The 19,759-nt window shown below is 38.8% G+C and overlaps 1 protein-coding gene across 2 annotated transcripts; it reads left to right on the top strand.

Moving 5' to 3' along the window:
* Nucleotides 1–979: 979 nt before the first annotated feature.
* Idh1 (isocitrate dehydrogenase (NADP(+)) 1) lies at nucleotides 980–19,316 on the top strand. Of its 2 annotated transcripts, none has more exons than XM_078017915.1 (10): nucleotides 980–1,144; nucleotides 2,220–2,289; nucleotides 4,691–4,828; nucleotides 7,252–7,543; nucleotides 9,906–10,011; nucleotides 11,562–11,739; nucleotides 12,905–13,056; nucleotides 15,474–15,614; nucleotides 16,424–16,586; nucleotides 18,388–19,316. In XM_078017915.1, exons 3-10 carry the CDS (start codon nucleotides 4,707–4,709, stop codon nucleotides 18,476–18,478), a joined length of 1,245 nt encoding a protein of 414 aa, XP_077874041.1. In that variant the 5' UTR covers nucleotides 980–1,144; nucleotides 2,220–2,289; nucleotides 4,691–4,706; the 3' UTR covers nucleotides 18,479–19,316. The 2 variants fall into 2 exon arrangements, with proteins under 2 accessions (XP_077874041.1, XP_077874042.1); XM_078017916.1 differs by lacking the exon at nucleotides 980–1,144 and adding an exon at nucleotides 1,680–2,102.
* The last annotated feature ends 443 nt before the right edge of the window (nucleotides 19,317–19,759 follow it).

Here is a 19,759-nt window from a genome sequence, read left to right as displayed (position 1 = left end):
GATGCTAATATCCGTTAATCCATATTAAAAACTAATAAATTGGCTGGGTTTTTGCTTTCTTCTCCCTTTTGTCGTGGGAAAAATGCTAGTGCCCTCTAGCGTCCAAAATGCACCTTGAGCATTTTTGCCCTGCTTGTCAATTATAATCCAATGAAAGATTATTTTAAAAAATAAAATTTCGAACATTGACTCTTGATCATGCTATTATCCTACAAATAGCAATATAAAATACTGTTTTCCCATGTTTTCTAGACTAAGAAATACACATACAAAAATGAATCTCTGGAGGAAATGGAATTTTTTAAAAATCCACTGTTTTCTAAGGCTTCACATCTTTAGTGCAGCTACCTTGGAACCCGGATAATCATCTTTTTCATTATGTTTTAATGCAAATTGTAAATGGGGCTTATTATAGTATATGGTAATAACTGTAATTATAGGTGCATAAAACCCTAAAGATCTCGTTATTGGTTGTGGTGGAAATTATTTACTGAGGCAGGCAGGGTTGCTTTTATATCTGTTGCATCCTTTGCATTCTGGCAGCCCCAAAGCAACCCCATGTTGGCTGGAACACTCTCCTTCCAAAGGCACATTACAATCTACAGACCATCCGGCAGCAGCGGGTAGGGAACCCGCCGAGGTGCTGGTCTGGGTGCCTTTACTGCGGACTTCACAGTGCTCAAGATTGGTACATGGCCGGGCTGCCGCAGCCTCAGCGCGGCCAGCTCCCCGGCCTGCAGATGGCATTCACGTTCCTCGGCAGCTGGGCTTGGAGAGGAATCCCAGCTGCAAGGAAGCCCCTTCCCCCACCTGGAGGACACGGAGGTCGCCCCAAGTACTGAGCCCCAGCTTCTCTGGGCCCGCCCCTAGGCCCTGGCCCCGCCCAACCCGAGGAGTCGGCAGGCGGCGATTGGAGACAGGGGCGGGGCCCCGGGAGGTGGGCTGAGGAGGTGGGGCTTGGGAGGGGACAAAAGCCGGGAAGAGGAAAAGCCCTGACCCGCCCACTGGTCCCTGGATCTGTACAGAGGTGGTGTCACAGGCTGAAACAGCTGGGCCCAGTGAGGATTGCCTGTGTGTGCGTGTGAGTTTGAGCGTGTGAATAACTGGCGCCTCCGGCTGCTCACCAACGTACCTTCCCCTGCAGGTAACCTCAGGCTTCGAGGGGCGGCCCAGGTCCCTGGCTGCTGTGGGAGGCTTTAATTCATAAAAGGCTGGAATGTGGAAAAGAAAGAAAGCTCGGGTCTTGGCTATGGAGGGAGGAACTTAGCGGCAAGGCCTGAGTTCAAGTAGGGACAGATCCAGGTATTCAGCATGGGAAAGGGAAAAAAGGAAGAAGAGGGTGCTGGAGGTAGGGAAACCTGCTCTTGGGCATGGGAGGAAGAAATTGGGCGCTGAGGAAGTTGGATGCAGTGACAACTGGAAGACCAGATCTGCATATGGAAAGGAAAATCTTGCTGTAGGAGGTTTCAAAGATGCATAGAAGACCGTCTTGGATTAATAGGAAGAAAACATGCGACAGTGGGGAACTGGGTGCAAAGAAGGGTGTAAGCTGAGGACTTGGGCGTGGACAGCGAACTCAGGCTGCGAGGGACTGGCGGTGGCACATAGGCTGCGTCCGCCTGGGGGCGCGAGGGGGCGGAGCTCTGGTTTGGATCCGAAGACTGTTTCCTAGGACACCCCGGGGCGAGGTGGGGGTCGGGAAAGCATTCCTCCCTTGAGACGGGATTTCAAGTTCTAGGAGGGCGTTACTCCGCCAGCTCCAAGTGTCTGGGTGTTAAAGGTCCCGGCACCCCATAGGGAACATCAGGAGTGGAAATCTGGAAAGAGGAACCCGTCCAGATTCCGTTGGAGCCCTCTTGCACAACGTCCACAGGGACATCTGCAAGCTCACAGCGTCACCCGAGGACGTACAAACCCCTAGGCCAGCTAACAGACTACGGACCAGGGACACACCCTCGGACGCACCCTCAGATGTGTGCACGCAGAAATTTTGTACTCCCTCGACCTTTATTTGGAAGGTGGACGTGGACCCAAAGCTGCCCTTTGCTCCTCTGGATACTCAGCACTGTACTTTAAACCAGATAAATCAGGCAGCCTGACTGGTATTAAAAACAGCTAAATCCTCCTGACGTGTGTGTGTGTGTGTGTGTGTGTGTGTGTGTGTGTGTGTGTGTGTGTGTGTTTTAAGACTTTCTATTCCCGGTTTTGTTGTGTTTTAGGAGATAAACTGCAGTTGAGTCCACAAGATTGAGAGGAGTTGGTGTGACTAGAAGTCCGTTCACTGTAAAGGTGAGAATTCATAATTTCTCTTCTTCTGTACTTTCTTTGATGTGACCATCCTGCCTTTAATTAGTTTTGAGGGCAAGCTAAGGTACTGCAATGGAATGAGTCAAGAATATTTCCAATGATAAATTGAAACCCTTTATTTCTTTTAGCCTAGCGTCTTCTCTGATCTGCAAGAGACTATATTTGGCCAGCAATTATTGTAGTTCTTAAACATAGCCTTTAAAAATTGGCTAAAAATTTGAGGTTAACAAAAATAAAATAGAGCAAGTGGCTCTTTTTACTTGAACTACCCTGTATTATTATTCCAAGTTTGTTTTCTGGAATTACACTAGTATGTCAGGAGATTGGAATTTAACTACCTCCAGATTAAATAAATGAACTGGTGGCTGTTCATTTATTGGGCTTGAAACAGCCCTTCTTTCAGAAGTTGGGGTTGGATGGAGACAGAAAATCAGAGAGGTCTAAGAATTCAGTGAATCCAGTGAGATCTAAAGCCCAGGGCATTAAAATCAAATCCAGAAGAAACACACTAATGCCTTACATTGTAGTAACAATAATTCTTTGTTGTTGTTGTTGTTGAAAGATTGTAAAAATTTAATACATAATTAATGCAGGGAAAACTTAAAATGTTCAGTAATGCATTATAACACATAGAAAAATTATTGCAGAGAGTATGTTTGCATTCACTGAGAAGGAAACTAAAAAAAAAAAAAAACTGTTCCTTAGTTTTGACATTTGAAGTACAGAGTCTGATCTATTAACTGTATTTGCCATCAAGGAAAAATAGCCCAGTCATAACTATTGCATAATACTGTGTAAGAACATGGCCATGAAAATGTACTATCAAACCCAAGATAAGCTTGCCGCTGCTTTTATTTGTTATGTTTTAAAGCAAAGACAGGTATGAAAGTAGGATTAAGCATGACAGATTCATACACTTAAAGCTATACTATAAAATGTTCTTGAAATTACTGATAGAAGTAATTAACTCATCCACAAGTTTGCTCATTTCTTTTATTCTAATTGAGTTCCAAGTTCCCTGGTAAGATACAGGGAGCCTCCTGAATACTAATAAGCAGGAATCTAGAACTACAAATTTGAGAAGTGAAAGTGCACCTGGGGTTGGGATTATATCCTCATTTATCACAAGAAACTAAGGTTTACAGCTTACTAAGTATTATAATTTTTTATTTAAAGGCCAGAATGCTTTAGCTCAACTGTTCAAGAGAGACTGTTTTTCAGCTTCTGATCTAATCTTCTTATTTATTTTTGTATTTATTTTTTTTTTCAATTGATTTCTCCTGACTTTTCAGTCCTCACTCTAACTTAAGGGGTTAAAAGTAATTTGCAGTTGTGTTGCTGGGCAAAGTTTCTATTAAAGTGTCATGAGAAGGAACAGATTCTTTTAGCAGGCTCAAGGCCTGTGTCTCTTCGGGAATAAGCGTAAACCATGGTCTTCTTTGAAGGCTCACAGTTTCATTTCTTCCAAAGGATCCAGCTTTGTTCTTTATGGGATTAGATTAATTGGTATTTTGTACCCCCACATGCCATTTTTTAAAGGGCCATGCCTCCCTAAAACAATGCTGTTTCCCCCATCCCACCCACTAGTAGCTTATCCTCGCCTGTGAAGGGCCAGAGGAACCATGGAGGAGTTAGGATACTGAAGAACAAGACAGGGACATGCTTGGGTCCTGGGCAGGGGACCTTTCCTATTCAGATTTCTCTAATTGAGAAATCACTTTTGTATTTAGCTTCACATCTCTGAAGCCTGTGTTGTCTCTAGGAAAGCAGAGTTCTACCAGGAATTCTTTATCTTGCACAGTTCCACCAGGAATTCTTTGTCTTGCACTTCTGAAGTTATCTGGAATATGGGTCATAAGAACCAATTGAATCTCCTCAATGGTAGTTATTTTCACCAAAACAGCCTTTTAGGAGAAATACTACCACTTGCCGTTCTGCTCATCTTATGAGCCCAATAAAATGAGGAATTGAATTGGATAAATATGTTCAAATAGGATGATATTGTGAAAATAATCTCATTTCATAAGACAAACCAATAGTTGAGAATAGTGATTGCATTATTAAGGACATGTACAAGGTCAGACACCCCTACCCTTTAGCAAGGTGGCCTTGGGCAAAGCTAGTTTTCTCTAAAGGTAAAATGGTTAAACAATTTCCATCTTATAGGGCTAATAGGCTGACACAAACCACATATAAAGAACACAACACAATGCTTTATACAGAGAAAATTCTCGATTCTGATGGTAAATATAATTGTTATTTGCTTTGCATGTAAGAACTATTATGAACTGTTCTTTTAGTAGTCACAAGATTGTTTATATTTCATTTCCACTTTATAATGAAATAATGACAAGGCATATATCCAATCTGTTCTTCTTTTTAGATTTATTGAAGTAAAAATGTCCCAAAAAATCCATGGCGGTTCTGTGGTAGAGATGCAAGGAGATGAAATGACACGAATCATTTGGGAACTGATTAAAGAAAAACTCATTTTTCCTTATGTGGAATTGGATCTGCATAGGTAAATGAATTATTCGTCCATGAAGCTAGCAGATTCAGAAAGTTTAATCTAAGTTATTTCAGGGTACAATTGGCTTTTAAAAATAGATGTAGCCATGTTTTGTGAACAGGCTTAAATATACCTAATGAATCTTCTAATTTAACATTCTAGTAGAAAAACTGGATTTATCATTATCTAGAACTCAAGAATCATAAGGGGAACAAATTTTGAGGGCTTTCTTACCTTGATTCCAGTGATGGTTTTATTTGTAATAAATCAGTGCCCACGAGTAGCACAGTGTATTACTTGTGGAAGAGAAAAAAACGAGAGGATGTAAAAAACAGTAAATTTTATCCTTTCAATCTCAATTTTCTATCATTCTCTTAATCAGTCAGTGGATGTTTCCTTTTCATTCTTGACCTTTCACCCTTTCATACAGCTGCTGCACTGAAAGAACCCTCATGGTTCTCTGAGACACCCACCTCAAGCCCCAGTTCCCTTAGGTCATCTTTGTCTCTTTGCCCCGTCTTTACAGAGTTTGGGGGCAGATGTGAAAGTATGTTCGTAATTCTCTCATTTTTTCCTTGTGTCTTTTATAAGCGGCTCTTGTTTTTGAACATTCAAACTAAGTAGAGGCAGAATGTTTAAAAAGGTGAAGTGGCTAAAGCCTGGTATAGTACAATATAGAGCAACTCGTTTCAGACAAATTGTTGGCAACTATTAAGTGTCTGCCTCCATCCAGAAGTATTCAGAATGTGTCCTGAGGACCCATTAACTTGCTTTGGTTTAGACTTTCAGTTCTCATGCTGTCATTAGACGCCCTTTTTAATTGTTCTAAAATTAAGCTGCTGATAATGTCTGTATTGCAGCGACCATGTGGTGTAAAGACTGTGCTTGTAGGAGTCCACCAAACATACAGGGAACAGAGCATAAAAACAGTTTCCAAGTGGGTTGAAGAAGCATTTCACAAACTCTCTCCTTTTTCAGAACTTTGCATGACATTATGTGAACTTGCAGGGGTTTACAGGGTCCAGAATAATAATGCTAGCCTCTTTAGTATAGACTCATAAGGCCTTTTAAAGGGGTGTCTTTATGCCTAGGCAGAAAAAAAAAAGTCAGTGGCTACAAACTAAAGAATTCTTGCAAGTTCAAATAAATTTTAAGTTGTTCCAAAATTGCTGTTATTTCTGCTTCTTTTTGAAAGAAGTGTAGTGATTGATTGTTTTTGATTTTGTTTTTTGATTTTTTATTTTGTTTTTGTTGTTGTTGTTTTTATGAAGACTCAGTAGTGGTCCTGGCTATTTATTTCTTCTTTTCTTTTAGAAATGTTAAGGGAAGCAGAAAATTCACTAATTTTCTGGTAGATTCTTCTGATGAGAATCATACCTAGGAACATGAAAACTGTGGCCATCCTTCTTGTGGAGTTGTGATTAGACGTTGTCTATATTCAGCATTTCCTATGCAGGAAGATAAGAAAGTATATGGCTTTGTTAGATTTATGTGAATTATCTAAAGTTGAAGCATTAGACATTTTTTTTATTTGCGAATCAATCAAGATTGCTATTTATGTGTTTGCATCAGCAATTGGGATATCTAAGTAAAGAAGATGTGAAAACTAAGAACAGAAATCTAGAGACTATTTGGTTTAGCAATTTTTGAGAGCTGAAAAACTTTAAATTATTAGAGAACAAAATAAGTTATTCTATTATTTTGTTTTTACTACTTTCCATAAAATCATGTTTTTGTGTTCCATGAACAGCCAACATTCATTCAGCTCTGAATGACCTGCAGTATGGGTGTTGGTGTACGTTGAGCTGAAACTTTCTGGTGCATATGAAACTGTTGATGGGTTCTACTACTTATCCAATAAACTGCAGGCTTGTTTCCAGAACATAGAGACTTGCCCAAGAATTAGGGGAAGGTTCACCTTATGACTAACTGGCATAAATGAAGCAGTCATTAGTATTTTTTGCACAACAGTAATCTCTATACCCTTCACCACTTTAATGTCAGAATACAAAACATCCTTTAAGCCTTCCCCCCTTTATTTTTCAAGCACAATATTTACTAAGGGAAAATTAGGTGGTGCTTAGGTTTAACTTGTATGCTAATTATATAGAGGGAAGCCATGCCAAAGGGTTGTTTATGTGTTGTTATTGCCTCAAGATGGTGAAAAATAGGGGGCAATTTGGCAGAGTTCGTTGTTTTCCATTCAATTTCCGGATAGACAGCTGCCCACTAGCCTAGTTCTCTTGACTCTTTACTTCCTTCTTGAATTGTCAGTCATCTTCTATGTTTAGGGTACATCAGTGCTAAAACTTGACAGATTTAGGTGTCTTTGAGGCCTTTATCTTCTGCATAGCAACCTCTGCCTGTCACCAGTGGGGTCATGGATTATACCTTATTCATTTTCCTGAAGTATTGATACTTTTTTCCCTTTCTAGCTATGACTTAGGCATAGAGAATCGTGATGCCACCAATGACCAGGTCACCAAGGATGCTGCAGAAGCTATAAAGAAGTATAATGTTGGCATCAAATGTGCTACTATCACCCCTGACGAGAAGAGGGTTGAGGAGTTCAAGTTGAAGCAAATGTGGAAATCACCAAATGGCACTATCCGAAATATTCTGGGTGGCACTGTCTTCAGGGAAGCAATTATCTGCAAAAATATCCCACGACTTGTGAGTGGATGGATAAAACCCATCATCATAGGCCGTCATGCTTATGGGGACCAAGTAAGTCATTTGGGCATAATTTTCCATATATTTTTACATGAACCAGCAATTCTGATTTATATGGGTTTTATCCTTATCTTTTGGTGTCTACACCTATTAAGCAAAGTTGCAAAATTTAGAAATTCTAGTATGTATAGCTGTATATTTACCCACATTTAGGTAGAGGTAAATACAGATAAACTTACTGTAGATACCCATCTCAACACATGATTTTTGCCAAACATGTTTTTTTCTTTCTTTATCCTTTTGTTAGTTATATCACACAAATGGACAATTATTTTTTAATTTTTTTATTTTTTAGTAGTATCATATGATCCAACCAGATCAGTGGTTTTCAATGCTGGCTGCATAATAAGATCCACTTATGAATGATTTATTGGTTTGGTTAGGTTTAGCTTTACCTTTTTGGTTTTTGTCTAATATCTGAGTCCTATCTCCACCAGCTGAAATCTGAATTCAGGCTTTTGAATCAGTTCCACAAGTGATTCTAATGTACAGATAGGGTTGAAAACTACCAAATATGATATTAAACATAATAACTGGCTTAGTATTGAAAAGCAATTTAGTTAGAACATTCTTTCCTACTTGAAAAACAAAAATGGATTCTGTATTTCTATACAAATAGACTCATTGCCAAGTTAAGCAGAAAAGCTGCCAATTAAACAAATTCCAAATTGTGTTGAGACAGGTTTCAGATTTTCATAGAAAGAAGCTTATGTCTTACAAGAACCTTAAAAACAGGAATTCCCTAATGCTAAAATCCAAAATCCGCACTTCTATGTAGTCACCCCTGTAAACGGTGTGGCCAGGGAAGATGTTTCTGGGGACAGGGTTGCCAGCTCAGTCCCCAAGGAGTCGGTTAACTTTGTTCCACCCTGTGGCTCATACTGTCCCTTCATCCTGGCCAGGCCCCTCACAGGTATCAGAGTCCCAGGCAAGGATGCATAGGTGGCAGTTCTTACCAATTCCGTCTGTCTTTTTTTTTTTTTTTTTAATTGTAGCATCAGTCATTTGTAATAATGGACATTCTGTTGTTTAAAGTCAAGATTAAATTTTTCAAATGCCAGGATGATTTGCTGTGTAAATGTGCATAAACCCTATGCAAAGCATTTACAGTGCCTTGATGTCTCAGTTCTTCCTTTTGAGAAATGGAAACAAATCAGCAACCCATGGTGAATGACTTTATATGTCATAAGTGTTCTTTGTAGAGTAGATATTTAATCTTTTTTGTTATCTGAATGCTCTTTTACCTACTGTTAGTATTACTATAAACCTATAGGTGTGGCTGGTGCTTGTTAATTCCTAACTCCAAGTCTCCCAGTTAACCCAAGTCTTTGAGTAAGGTTCAGTGCACGAATGACTTGTGAATACCTCATGTATACCAGGCACATTTCTCCACTGGAATGGCTTATGCTCATGAGGGAGGTGAACAGGATTTTTGGGGGGTTCATCAACTGTCACAGCAGCTTCCAGATGATTTTTTTCATGTGGACAAGTGATAACTGGAACGACAGCCCTGAAAGTCTAAGTAAGGATCCCAAGTCTCTGGACTCAGGATGCATTATTTCCATTATATCACACTGACATCTTTGTAAGATTGATGTGAGAATCAAATGAGATCATCTTAAAGCATTTGATACATAGTAAGGACAAAGCATCAGCTCTATCATCATTTTCAGCACAAGTAGGATTATAATCCTCCCTGCAGGACAGCTTCCTCAGCCCATAGGCCAGGTCGTATCTCTTCATCACCCTGCAGCATTTTTATTGATTTATTAGTTTATGACTCTCTGACATTTGAAAACTCTCTGTCACTTCTCACTTAGTATTGTCTTTATTAGGTTGGTAAGCTTCCTAAAGAAAGTATCTTGTGTTATTCTCTGTGTTCTCTGTATCAGTGCCCATAAAACTGTCACATACATGGTAGCCTACTAATAAATACTGACTGACTTTTTAATGTGCACTATCACTAACTAGAGGAACTCTGGACTATCTTCGTTTCTATCTCTTTAAAGATCTGCCAGATGTGGTGGCCTGTAATCCCAGCAACTCAGGAAGCTAAGGCAGAAGGATCCCAAGTTCAAGGCCAGCCTCAGCAACTTGGGAGACTCTGTCTCAGAGTAATTAAATAAAAAAGACTGGGAATGTAGTTCAGTGGTTATGCACCCCTGAATTCAATCCCTAATAACAACAACAAAAAAAAGGACAAGCTATATTCTCTTGTTTATCTTGGTGTCCTCTTATGCTCATGTGTGTTTCTCTGTCTCTCTCTCTCTCTCTCTCTCTCTCAGATATATATAATTCCTTATAATTCCTATTGGGATATTTTTCTTTTCTTAATACCTTCTTCCTACTTATATAGTATAGAGCAACTGATTTTGTTGTTCCTGGGCCTGGAAAAGTAGAGATAACCTACACACCAAGTGATGGAACCCAGAAGGTGACATACCTGGTACATAACTTTGAAGGTATGTATGAGTCCGTCATAAGCTACGTCTTCTTTTTTTAAAAACAAATGATTTAGAAACATTATTACTGTTTTTTTTTTCAAAATTAGTTATGTGACTGCCTAAAAATATAACCTAATTCTACACTTCTACAGAACCAAAAATCTAACATAAAAAGTAGTTGGTTCCATGCCCTCCCGTGGCATGAATAAGGCATGAAGGGTTAGTCACTTAACTGGAAATGCATATAGGCAATGACAAGGAGACATTTATGCATTTGTCTTAAAATATGGAGGGAAGATTGGTAGGAATACCTTATACACAAATAGTATAAATTAAACATTAATAGCCCCAAATCATCTGTCATGCAATCCTGCCCTTTGCTCTGGTGGGGTTTGTATTTAGAAATGGTTGCATTATTTGCTAAGATTTTCTCCTTGCCCTTCTGGGAATTTATCCTGTGAAAGTGAAACATTTGTTTTTTTTTTTTTTACTTTTCTTCCCCTACAGCTTCAAAGTTTCATTAGGGCAAGTCCTACCCAAAAGTTGTTGAAAGTACTCATTTAAACAAACAAATTTTAAAATTTTTAAAAATTTAGGGCTGGGGATGTGGCTCAAGCGGTAGAGCGCTTGCCTGGCATGCATGCAGCCCGGGTTCAATCCTCAGCACCACATACAAACAGTGATGTTGTGTCCGCCGAAAACTAAAAATAAATATTGGAAAATTAAAAAAAAAAATTTAAACAAACTTAAAAAAAGATAACACCTATATATCTTTTTTTTTTTTCTTACCTCCTTTAAATAATGTCATCTTAATGGAATCTACTTCTGTGAGTTTCAGCACCCTGGGAGTTGGCATGGGTTCAAGTTTCAGTAATAACAGAGTTCAACTAATAAAAGTTGTGAAACACGAATGATTACATGTAGCGTAATTACTTCCACCAATTGTAGTAGACATGCTCAGTGTCCTTCTGGAAATTACAAGAATTTTCATTTAGTATTTAAAATGCAAATCTCTCTCAATAATTATGGGCTGAGTACACCTTTAAGTTCAAAATACATGTTGGAAATTGTTAAAGTACATAAAAAACAAATTCAAAATTATTTGCCCATTTGTGAGTATATTTCTGTCACATCAGCAGGTTTTTTTAAATATTTTTTTAGTTGTTGATAGACTTTTATTTTATTTATTTTTATATGCAGTGCTGAGAATCAAACCCAGTGCCTCACACATGCCAGGCAAGTGTGCTACCGCTGAGCCACAGCCACAGCCCCCATATTAGTAGTTTTTGGTATTTCAGTATCTTTGGGATCCTGAAGACCATATGTTTTTCTTATTTCCGTGGCCCTTCCAAAACAAGTTAGACTATTCTTATGTAGAACTGATTTTCATTCTATCCTGTCCCTCGAAAACTCCTGAACTGTTGTTCAGTTTGGAAGGCTACCAGGGACTTGAAGTCTAGGCTCAGCCAGGGGAGCCAAGAATTGGTGTTTTGGTTGTAGAGATTCCTTTAACCTCACTCCAGCTATCCCACGTTTACTTTCTTTTTTTCTCTCATTGCTCCCTGCAGCGGGTGGTGGAGTTGCCATGGGAATGTACAATGAAGACAAGTCAATTGGAGATTTTGCACACAGTTCCTTCCAAATGGCTCTGTCTAAGGGTTGGCCTTTGTATCTGAGCACCAAAAACACTATTCTGAAGAAATATGATGGACGCTTTAAAGACATCTTTCAGGAGATATATGACAAGTAACTGCCATTCTTTATCCCTTTTTCTTTCTTTTGTTTCCAAGTAAGCTGGCATTTATGGTATAGAATTTGCATTTCCTTATCCCTTTGATTCTATGACAAATCAAGTGAAAATCTTCAATAATCCTTAAATTAGATAAGAGCAAAACTAAGATTTAGCAGGAGTAAAATAAAACCACTCTAAATTGCTTTTGGAAAATAAACATGTTCTTAAAAAAGGGCCCATCCTTAACTTTTCACAGAGCCAGGATTGTTTCGTATTTGACTTAAGTACCCTGTTAGTGATAGAAAGTTCTGATTTATCAAATATGTCAGTATATGAGTCAGGCCCATTTTCTTCTTTCTAAAAATTATTGTAATGATTGAAACTCTACCTTACATGGTCTTTTGAACTTAAGTATAAATGTATAACAACCTCTGGCCCAGCAACCTGTGAGGTAAGCCTGTGTTAATTCTTCAGACAGCATCACTTCCTGTGTTGTTCAGATGCAGATTTTTCTGGATTAAAAAAAAAATCTTTCCAAAGGCATTTTGATTCCCTCTTCCAACTATCCATCTGTACTAAGCCTAGAAACTGTCCCATAGTACATCTAGTTTCCTGAATGATATCATGTCATTGGAATATCTTTTTTTTCCCTTTGTTATATTATTTTTTCTTTTCAGCACCAGGATTAAACCCAAGGGTGCTTTACTAATAACCTATATCCTCAGCCCTTTTTATTTTTTATTTTGAGACAAGGTCTTGCTAAGTTGCTGAGGATCTTGCTAAATTGTCGAGAAGTTGCAATCCTCCTGCCTAAGCCTCCTGGGTTGCTGGACTTACAGGAATAGACCACTATACTCAGCTTCCTTTGCTACATTCTTAAAAGAATCTGAGTCTCAAGAATGTGATCAGTACTATATTGAAAATTAGAAATTAAAGCAATAGTTGGGACAGCCTACTGTATCACACCTTTCCTGCAACATGTGACAGGTAGCCAAATTGGGGTTTCATAGCCAGAGAATGCTTGAGCAGAGATTTAGCCTGTGTTAGAGTCCCATGTTTGTGCTCCGTCTACTGAAAAGGCTGCTCCCTGTTCCCTTCCAAGCCTTTGGAAGAAGCAGATGACAGCCCTGAAAAGCCAACTTCTTTTTTAATTGTTCTAATTTTTCTCTTGTTTCTTAGGCAGTACAAATCCCAATTTGAAGCCCAAAAGATCTGGTATGAGCATAGGCTTATCGATGACATGGTGGCTCAAGCTATGAAATCAGAGGGAGGCTTCATCTGGGCCTGTAAAAACTATGATGGTGATGTGCAGTCAGACTCCGTGGCCCAAGGTAAGGAGCCAGAGCAGCAGGTGGAGGTGGATGGAGCCTGCTAGCCCTGAAGTCATTCCATGGTAGATCTATAGTTTGGGAAGAGGGATTTCATAGTCCTTAGTTGTAAAACCATGAAATGCTAGTGCTACAAAGCACCCAGATCCATCATTCATTTTCTGACACATAAAGAAATTAAGTTCAGATGAGGAAGTGAATTATTCAAGGTCACAGGAAATAAGCGGGGGTTTGACACTGCTGGCTCCAGCCTTAGGTTAAACGCACCTCATCCTTTTTTCCCACTTGAAGTTTTAAAACCTCCAACAGGTAGCCAACTACCTGGTCCAAAAGTCACCCCCTTTTCCTGTATTTATTTTCCCTCTTGTGATATTATGAAAACCAAGTGTACTCAGGCAAGGAGGAGCAATAAAGTGAGTGGCCTGGGTTGTCGGGCAACTGTGAGCAGTATCTCCAGGAGTTCATTCACCTGGCAACAGGTCCTGATCATGCTCCTGCTGCCAGCCTTGAATCAGGCTGCTTTGTTACTGAGTGTGTATGTGTGTGTGTGTGTGTGTGTGTGTATAAATATATATATGTGTGTGTGTGTATTTTTTTTAATTTAAGTTTACTGCTTAGCTTTTAACAAAGGGGATTGTACAAAGAAATATTGAGCAAAGTAGTCCAGGGCCATTCACAGAAATTCCAGGAACCAGGTACTTCATGCCAGGGGAATTGGCCAAATCAACAGAAATTCGCCTTTCCCTGTTTTCCTCAGCACCAAGTTGCTGCTCAGTTTCAGTTACTCTTGGTAGCTGTAGGAACTTGACTCTCCCCAGATGAATGTTTGCATAGGCTTTAATTATGTTTATTTTCTCCCAGGAAGTACTACTTTTTCTCTTTGAAAGTTAAAGTTCTCTAATCAGTTTAAAAATCAGTAGACCAGCCCCAAGATTACTTTTATATCAGATAACTGAATTACACAACTCTTTACCACCACCACCCCACCCCCTCTGTCTCCAGATCCTTGGTGGTTGGTACTAAGTACATACAGAAAGGTGCACTGCTTTGTGGTGACTCCACAGAAGATGAGGAGAGCTATTCCTTGTCATCGGAGTTCTGGGAGAGGGACCCCAAGTTATTCCATGTTTAAAGGTTCTCATGGCAATAAGAGAGTATCAAAAGAAATATTTCAGATGTAAATGTCCAGTTATAAAAGTTTAAAGGACTATGAAGCAAGAGATCTGAAGTACCATGGGCCCTGATAAGAGACCTACTCAAGACCAGAGTCTGGTAGATCAGGTGATCTCAGCTAAATAGATGAAAACCAGCCTAGCTATCTTTTTGTTCATTCTTCTCTAGAGATACAAACTACTTCAGACTCAGGCCATTTCATTTATGTCCTCAGTTTTGACAATGGCATAAGCTTATATCCTAATATTAATAAATAGACAAATTCACCATGATATGGTCCTGAATTCTCTAATCAACTTAATTTGAGTATCTATGAAGCCTCAAAGAAATACAGTGATATGGAAGGAACTATTAATTCCACACAGAAATTTCTTAACTGGGCTTAAAGATGACCAAAAACTAAAATGAAATTAGAGTAGATCCACTTGATCTCTGCCCCCACGAAAGTAGCCATTTGTTTATTTATTGGAAGTTTACATTATTAACTTACTGAGAACTCATAGGTGGTGGCACAAATGGAGAAAGAGTCCCTTGAATTCAAGTGAAAAAGTGTACATTAAAAAAAAATAAGTGAATTAACTTAACTGCTGGAATATGGTTCTCTGAATAGGAAACCATGGAAGAGAATTGTTTTGTTGAGGGTATTACAGAGAACAAGGAAGAGCAATTAGAATGTTTTTGGATCTAATCCATCCTATATTTATGAGCCTTTTTCCCATCCCCATGAGTTTATAGTAAATTGAAGGCAGGAGACAACTCTTTAATCTTTATTTCCCCAGAATAGCAGAGTATCTGCATATAATAACAACAAGATATTAAGCTCTTACCGTGCAGATATTTTTCTAAGAAATATGAATATATATTCACAAATTATATGTATATTCATCTAATCCCTCAACAACACAGTAAAGTAGTTCCTTTTATTATTCTCATTTTATAGGTAGGAAAACTGAGTCACAGCAGATATGAAGTCACAGAATAGGGTAAAAAACAGGCAGTCAGACCCCAAACCCTCCATCATGAAGCAAGTACCAAAGATAAGTGAGAAACAGCTCAGCTTCTCCAGATCCTTTGACTCTGAGATCTGGATACTTCATTTTCTGAAAGGCAGAGGAGCTACCAATGACTCCATGTGCTCATGCTTACTTTGCTTACCAAGACCTGACAAGATTGAGTCTCTTGCTCTCAATGCTGAGAGACCAGTCTTCTCGCAGATGGACCAGTACCTAATGCTCTGCCACCTACAGGTTATGGCTCCCTTGGCATGATGACTAGTGTGCTGATTTGTCCAGATGGCAAGACAGTAGAAGCAGAGGCTGCCCATGGAACAGTAACACGCCACTACCGCATGTACCAGAAAGGACAAGAGACGTCCACCAATCCTATTGGTAAGATGGTGTCTACTCCTACATCGATTTCTGACAAAAGAGTGTTCTCCAAAGGAGATCTCCAGAGGAACTCAGGCACATTCCTTGGGCTACTCAGTGTTTTGTGTGAAAAGTCATCAGCAAGTAGCTAATGAATTCTACTAATAGGAGCTATTTTAACATGCCTAATAATGTTCTCAAAATGTGCTTTTCTATTTTGTAGAAGAGTATACATTACAAAAAAGAATATTATCAACAAGTGTATCAACTGTCCCTAGAGCAGTGAAATGTCACTGAAGGCTACACATCTAAAAGTCACATGGATAGATCCCGCCAACAAGGTGTCAAGGACAGCACTTTAAAAAGAGATAGCAGCCTAGAAAGAGGACACCAATGTAGACAAAAGATATAGAGACCTTTTCTAAGACAGTAAATGCCTTAAACATCAAGCACTAGTACCATACCATTAAACTGTAGGTGTTTTTTCCCCACACTTTTTATTAGTGCATTATAGTTGCATAATGGTGGGGTTTGTTGTTACATATTGTACGTGCACAAAATATAACAACAAAATTTGGCCAATATCACTTTATAGCACATTCCCCCTCTCTCCTCCCACCACCCCCTGGTCCCTTTCCTCTGAGGTTTTGGGGTGTTGTGGGGGGTAGTTTCTATTTGGGAGAGTATTTCCAGGTTTCCTAAAACTTCTGCCCTATATGGATATCATCTAATAAAGCCCACAACCTAAATTTTTAAAAATGTTCTGTTTTGGGGGAATTGTGAAAAATTTGGGAATTCTTAGACCTGGGATGACTGTTTCTCTTTTTTAGCTTCCATTTTTGCCTGGACAAGAGGGTTAGCCCACAGGGCAAAGCTGGATAACAATAATGAACTTGGCATCTTTGCAAAGGCTTTGGAAGACGTCTGCATTGAGACCATTGAGGCTGGTTTTATGACCAAGGACTTGGCTGCTTGCATTAAAGGTCTACCCAAGTAAGTATAAGATGCCCTGAACTCTGGGTCAGATTGCCATTTATCCTCACCAGCCTCAAAACACCAGTGTTTTTTGTAATTATGTAAATTGATATTCATCATCCTTTTTAGGGTTCAGTAGTCATTATCTATGTAGTGTCAGACAGTGAACATTTCAGATTGTGTATGTGTATGTGTTGGGGGTTCTGGTGATTGAACTCAAGAATGCTCCATCATTGAGCTATATTTTTAGGCTGTTTTTTGTTTTTTGTTTTTGTTTTTTTTTTTTGCAGGGTCTTATTACGTTGCCCAGGCTAGCCTTGAATTTGTGATCCTTCTGCCTCAATCTTCTGGTAGCTGGGCTTACAAGCATATGCCACCAAGCCCAGCTACATTTTAGTTTGTGGGACATACAGTCTTTTGGGAACCATGCAAATACTAAACTTGGCATTTATTGTTGTGGCAGGAAGGTGGTCATAGATAATACAGAGATGCATAGATACAGCAACTTGCCAAGTATACTTTTGTGTACAAAACCAGACTACAGGCTAAATTTGTTCTATGGCTGGGCTATAATTTGCTGATCTAGTTAACAATAATTGAATGAACAACTTATTTAATTTTAAGAAAATGATAGTCAATTAGAAAAAAAGGGAACTCAGAGTCTAGCTAATTCCATCCCATTATTTTCTTTAATTTACAAATGAGAAAAATAAGTAGCACAGTATAAGATGTTCATTGATTACCATCGCTTCCTTAAGTTCCACTAACCTTCAGTACAGTGGAACTTACTGTGCATTGATTGCCTTGGGCTTTTCTGAGGACATGGTAACCAGTATTCCATTGCATTAGCTGCTAATCAGATAACTTTCTCAAAGTCAGAGTTAGTTACCAGGACTCATCTTAAGAAATTTTAGAAGGGGGCATAGTAGGGGATAGGAAAGGTAGCAGAATACAACAGTCACTAATATGCCATTATGTAAAAATGTGAGTATGTAACAGAAGTGAGTCTGTATTATGTATTTGGGGAGTTCAAAACCCAATTGAGTCGAATGTATGAAAGATGATATGTCTTGAGCTCTGTAATGTTTTGAACAATCAATAAAAAAAAAAAAAAAGAAAAAAAAAAAGAAATTTTAGAAAAAATTAACACTAATACCAAGTCCCAAGTGGTATATCCTCAGAGATTTCAGTACACCCCAATAAAGTGCATATACTCAATCACTGCAAATTTCTTAACTTGAATTTCCATCGAGAATACAATGTTTGAAATGTTCCAATCTGTATAGTATATGTAGTATCTATAGGATCTTTGCAGCCTATTTGATGGGCGTGTACCAGCAGGATTATGTCTGTTAGTCCATTCTTTTTTGTTTTTCTTAAATAAAACACTGATGAAAACAAGAGCATTTAAGCTTTTTTAAGAACATGTAACGGTGAATGGGAATGTAGGTAAAGGCATGGCTATACTCTCAACAGGTTTTGTTATTTCTAAGAATTAAGGAGTAGGATGAGTCTGCTCTCATTGGATTAGTCTAAACTGAAACTTTTGATAGTTTCAACCTCAAAGCTACATGGCATGGAACCTACTATGAATGTTTGTGCTTGAGCCTTCACTGCAGGATGCCCAAGACTGGGTCAGCCCTATGAACTGGAAACATAGTCATTGTCTGTATTCTTGTAGCTTGGTAACATTAATCGGTTGACTTCTAGAAATAGATAGAATACTATGTTAAGTAGTGTTTTTAGGGTTTTTTTCTCTACCTCCTACTATATTAGAAACAAACTAAATTTCCATCTTTTCTTTTTTCTCTCCTTTTAGCGTACAGCGCTCTGACTACTTGAATACCTTTGAGTTCATGGACAAACTTGGAGAAAACTTGAAGATAAAACTAGCTCAAGCCAAACTTTAATTTCATTTCTGGGCTTAGGAGGATAAGTGGTCTTGGTAACTAGGTCCACAAGTTTACATTTTTTTGTATTACACTCACAGGTTAAAACAAAATCAATTTTATAATTTGTTTGTAAGCTGGAGTTGATCTTTTCTATAAGTTTACACCCTTTTTCTTATATATACAGTAATTGCCATCTTCCTGAACGTGGCAGGGAACTCTTTTTAAATTGTGTTTTATTTTCTAGAAGCAGCCTAGGAGTTACTTTCATATTCAATGTTATGCCTTCACATGTTCCAATATGAATGACCAAAATCAAGAGTGCTCAAAAGGGTTAACAATAGCCACAGTATTGTTCCCTAAAATCTGTATAATATAGTACTTTACTCCCTTTTCCTGTTGTCCATGACTGTGGGCACTGGGAATTTTAGTGTTACAGATGTCCCAGTATGTGAGGTAGCTACACATTGAACTTGCACATGACTAGAACAAAGAATGTAAGTGTAACTAAAACATGTTGAAGTCATTGCAGTCATTTTTTTCAAGAGCATAGTGAATGTGTCCAAAGTACTAAATACTTTTGAGGACACTGGAGAGTTCAGAATGCAAAATAAATACTTCCTAGAGGTTTATCTTCTGTATTTGTCTTTTCTTCCTCCTCCTCTGGCCTGAGGATTTTGCTACTCTAAATAGCATTTTATCCACGTGCAATAATGTAAGCTGTACCTTTTTTGGACTTCTCCTGGCCTGTTTCATTTGTTTTATATAAATGTGATTTCTCAGAGGTTGATATTAAACACTATTCTAGTCCAGTCTTCATCTGAACTGTTAATTTTAATTAAAATCAAGTGCTAATGACTCTTTTCTGGGTTTTTATTTATGCTTATGCCCAGTACATTCTGCCTCCTTGCCATAGGGATTTGATCTGGGGTTGGGGGGCGGGGAAATCTCTGTTCTCAAGAATTAACTGGGGGGGTGGGTGGATAAGTAAACAGTGAGAGGTGGATTCCACTACATCGAGAGGAATGAGAATGGCCAAAGGTCATTATAAAGGAGTAATTAATCAATAGATTCTGTCCATGCACCGCTGAGGAGTTCAGGCATTATCTTAAAGGTTAGTAGGGAGCCAATGAAGCCTTTTAAGAAGGAAGGGACATGATTATATTTTCATTTTTAAAAGTAGCACTTAGGGCAGCTCTTTAAAAAGAATAGGTGATGAGGGGTAGAATGGTGGGCACATGGAGAGAGGAAAACCTTCTAGGAGGCTGTTGGATTACTGCAGGCAGGAAACAGTTAAGACCC

This window comes from Ictidomys tridecemlineatus, chromosome 7 (genome assembly GCF_052094955.1).
Source record: "Ictidomys tridecemlineatus isolate mIctTri1 chromosome 7, mIctTri1.hap1, whole genome shotgun sequence".
Taxonomy (NCBI): domain Eukaryota; kingdom Metazoa; phylum Chordata; class Mammalia; order Rodentia; family Sciuridae; genus Ictidomys; species Ictidomys tridecemlineatus.
This window is presented reverse-complemented; position numbering and strand designations above follow the sequence as displayed.

Excerpts from the sequence above, each read along its gene's own strand:
- Idh1 (XM_078017915.1), top strand. The coding sequence starts at position 4,707 with ATGTCCCAAAAAATCCATGGCGGTTCTGTGGTAGAGATGCAAGGAGAT. Across the intron at positions 7,544-9,905 it reads GTCATGCTTATGGGGACCAA|TATAGAGCAACTGATTTTGT; the intron begins GTAAGTCATTTG and ends CTACTTATATAG. Across the intron at positions 11,740-12,904 it reads TTTCAGGAGATATATGACAA|GCAGTACAAATCCCAATTTG; the intron begins GTAACTGCCATT and ends CTTGTTTCTTAG.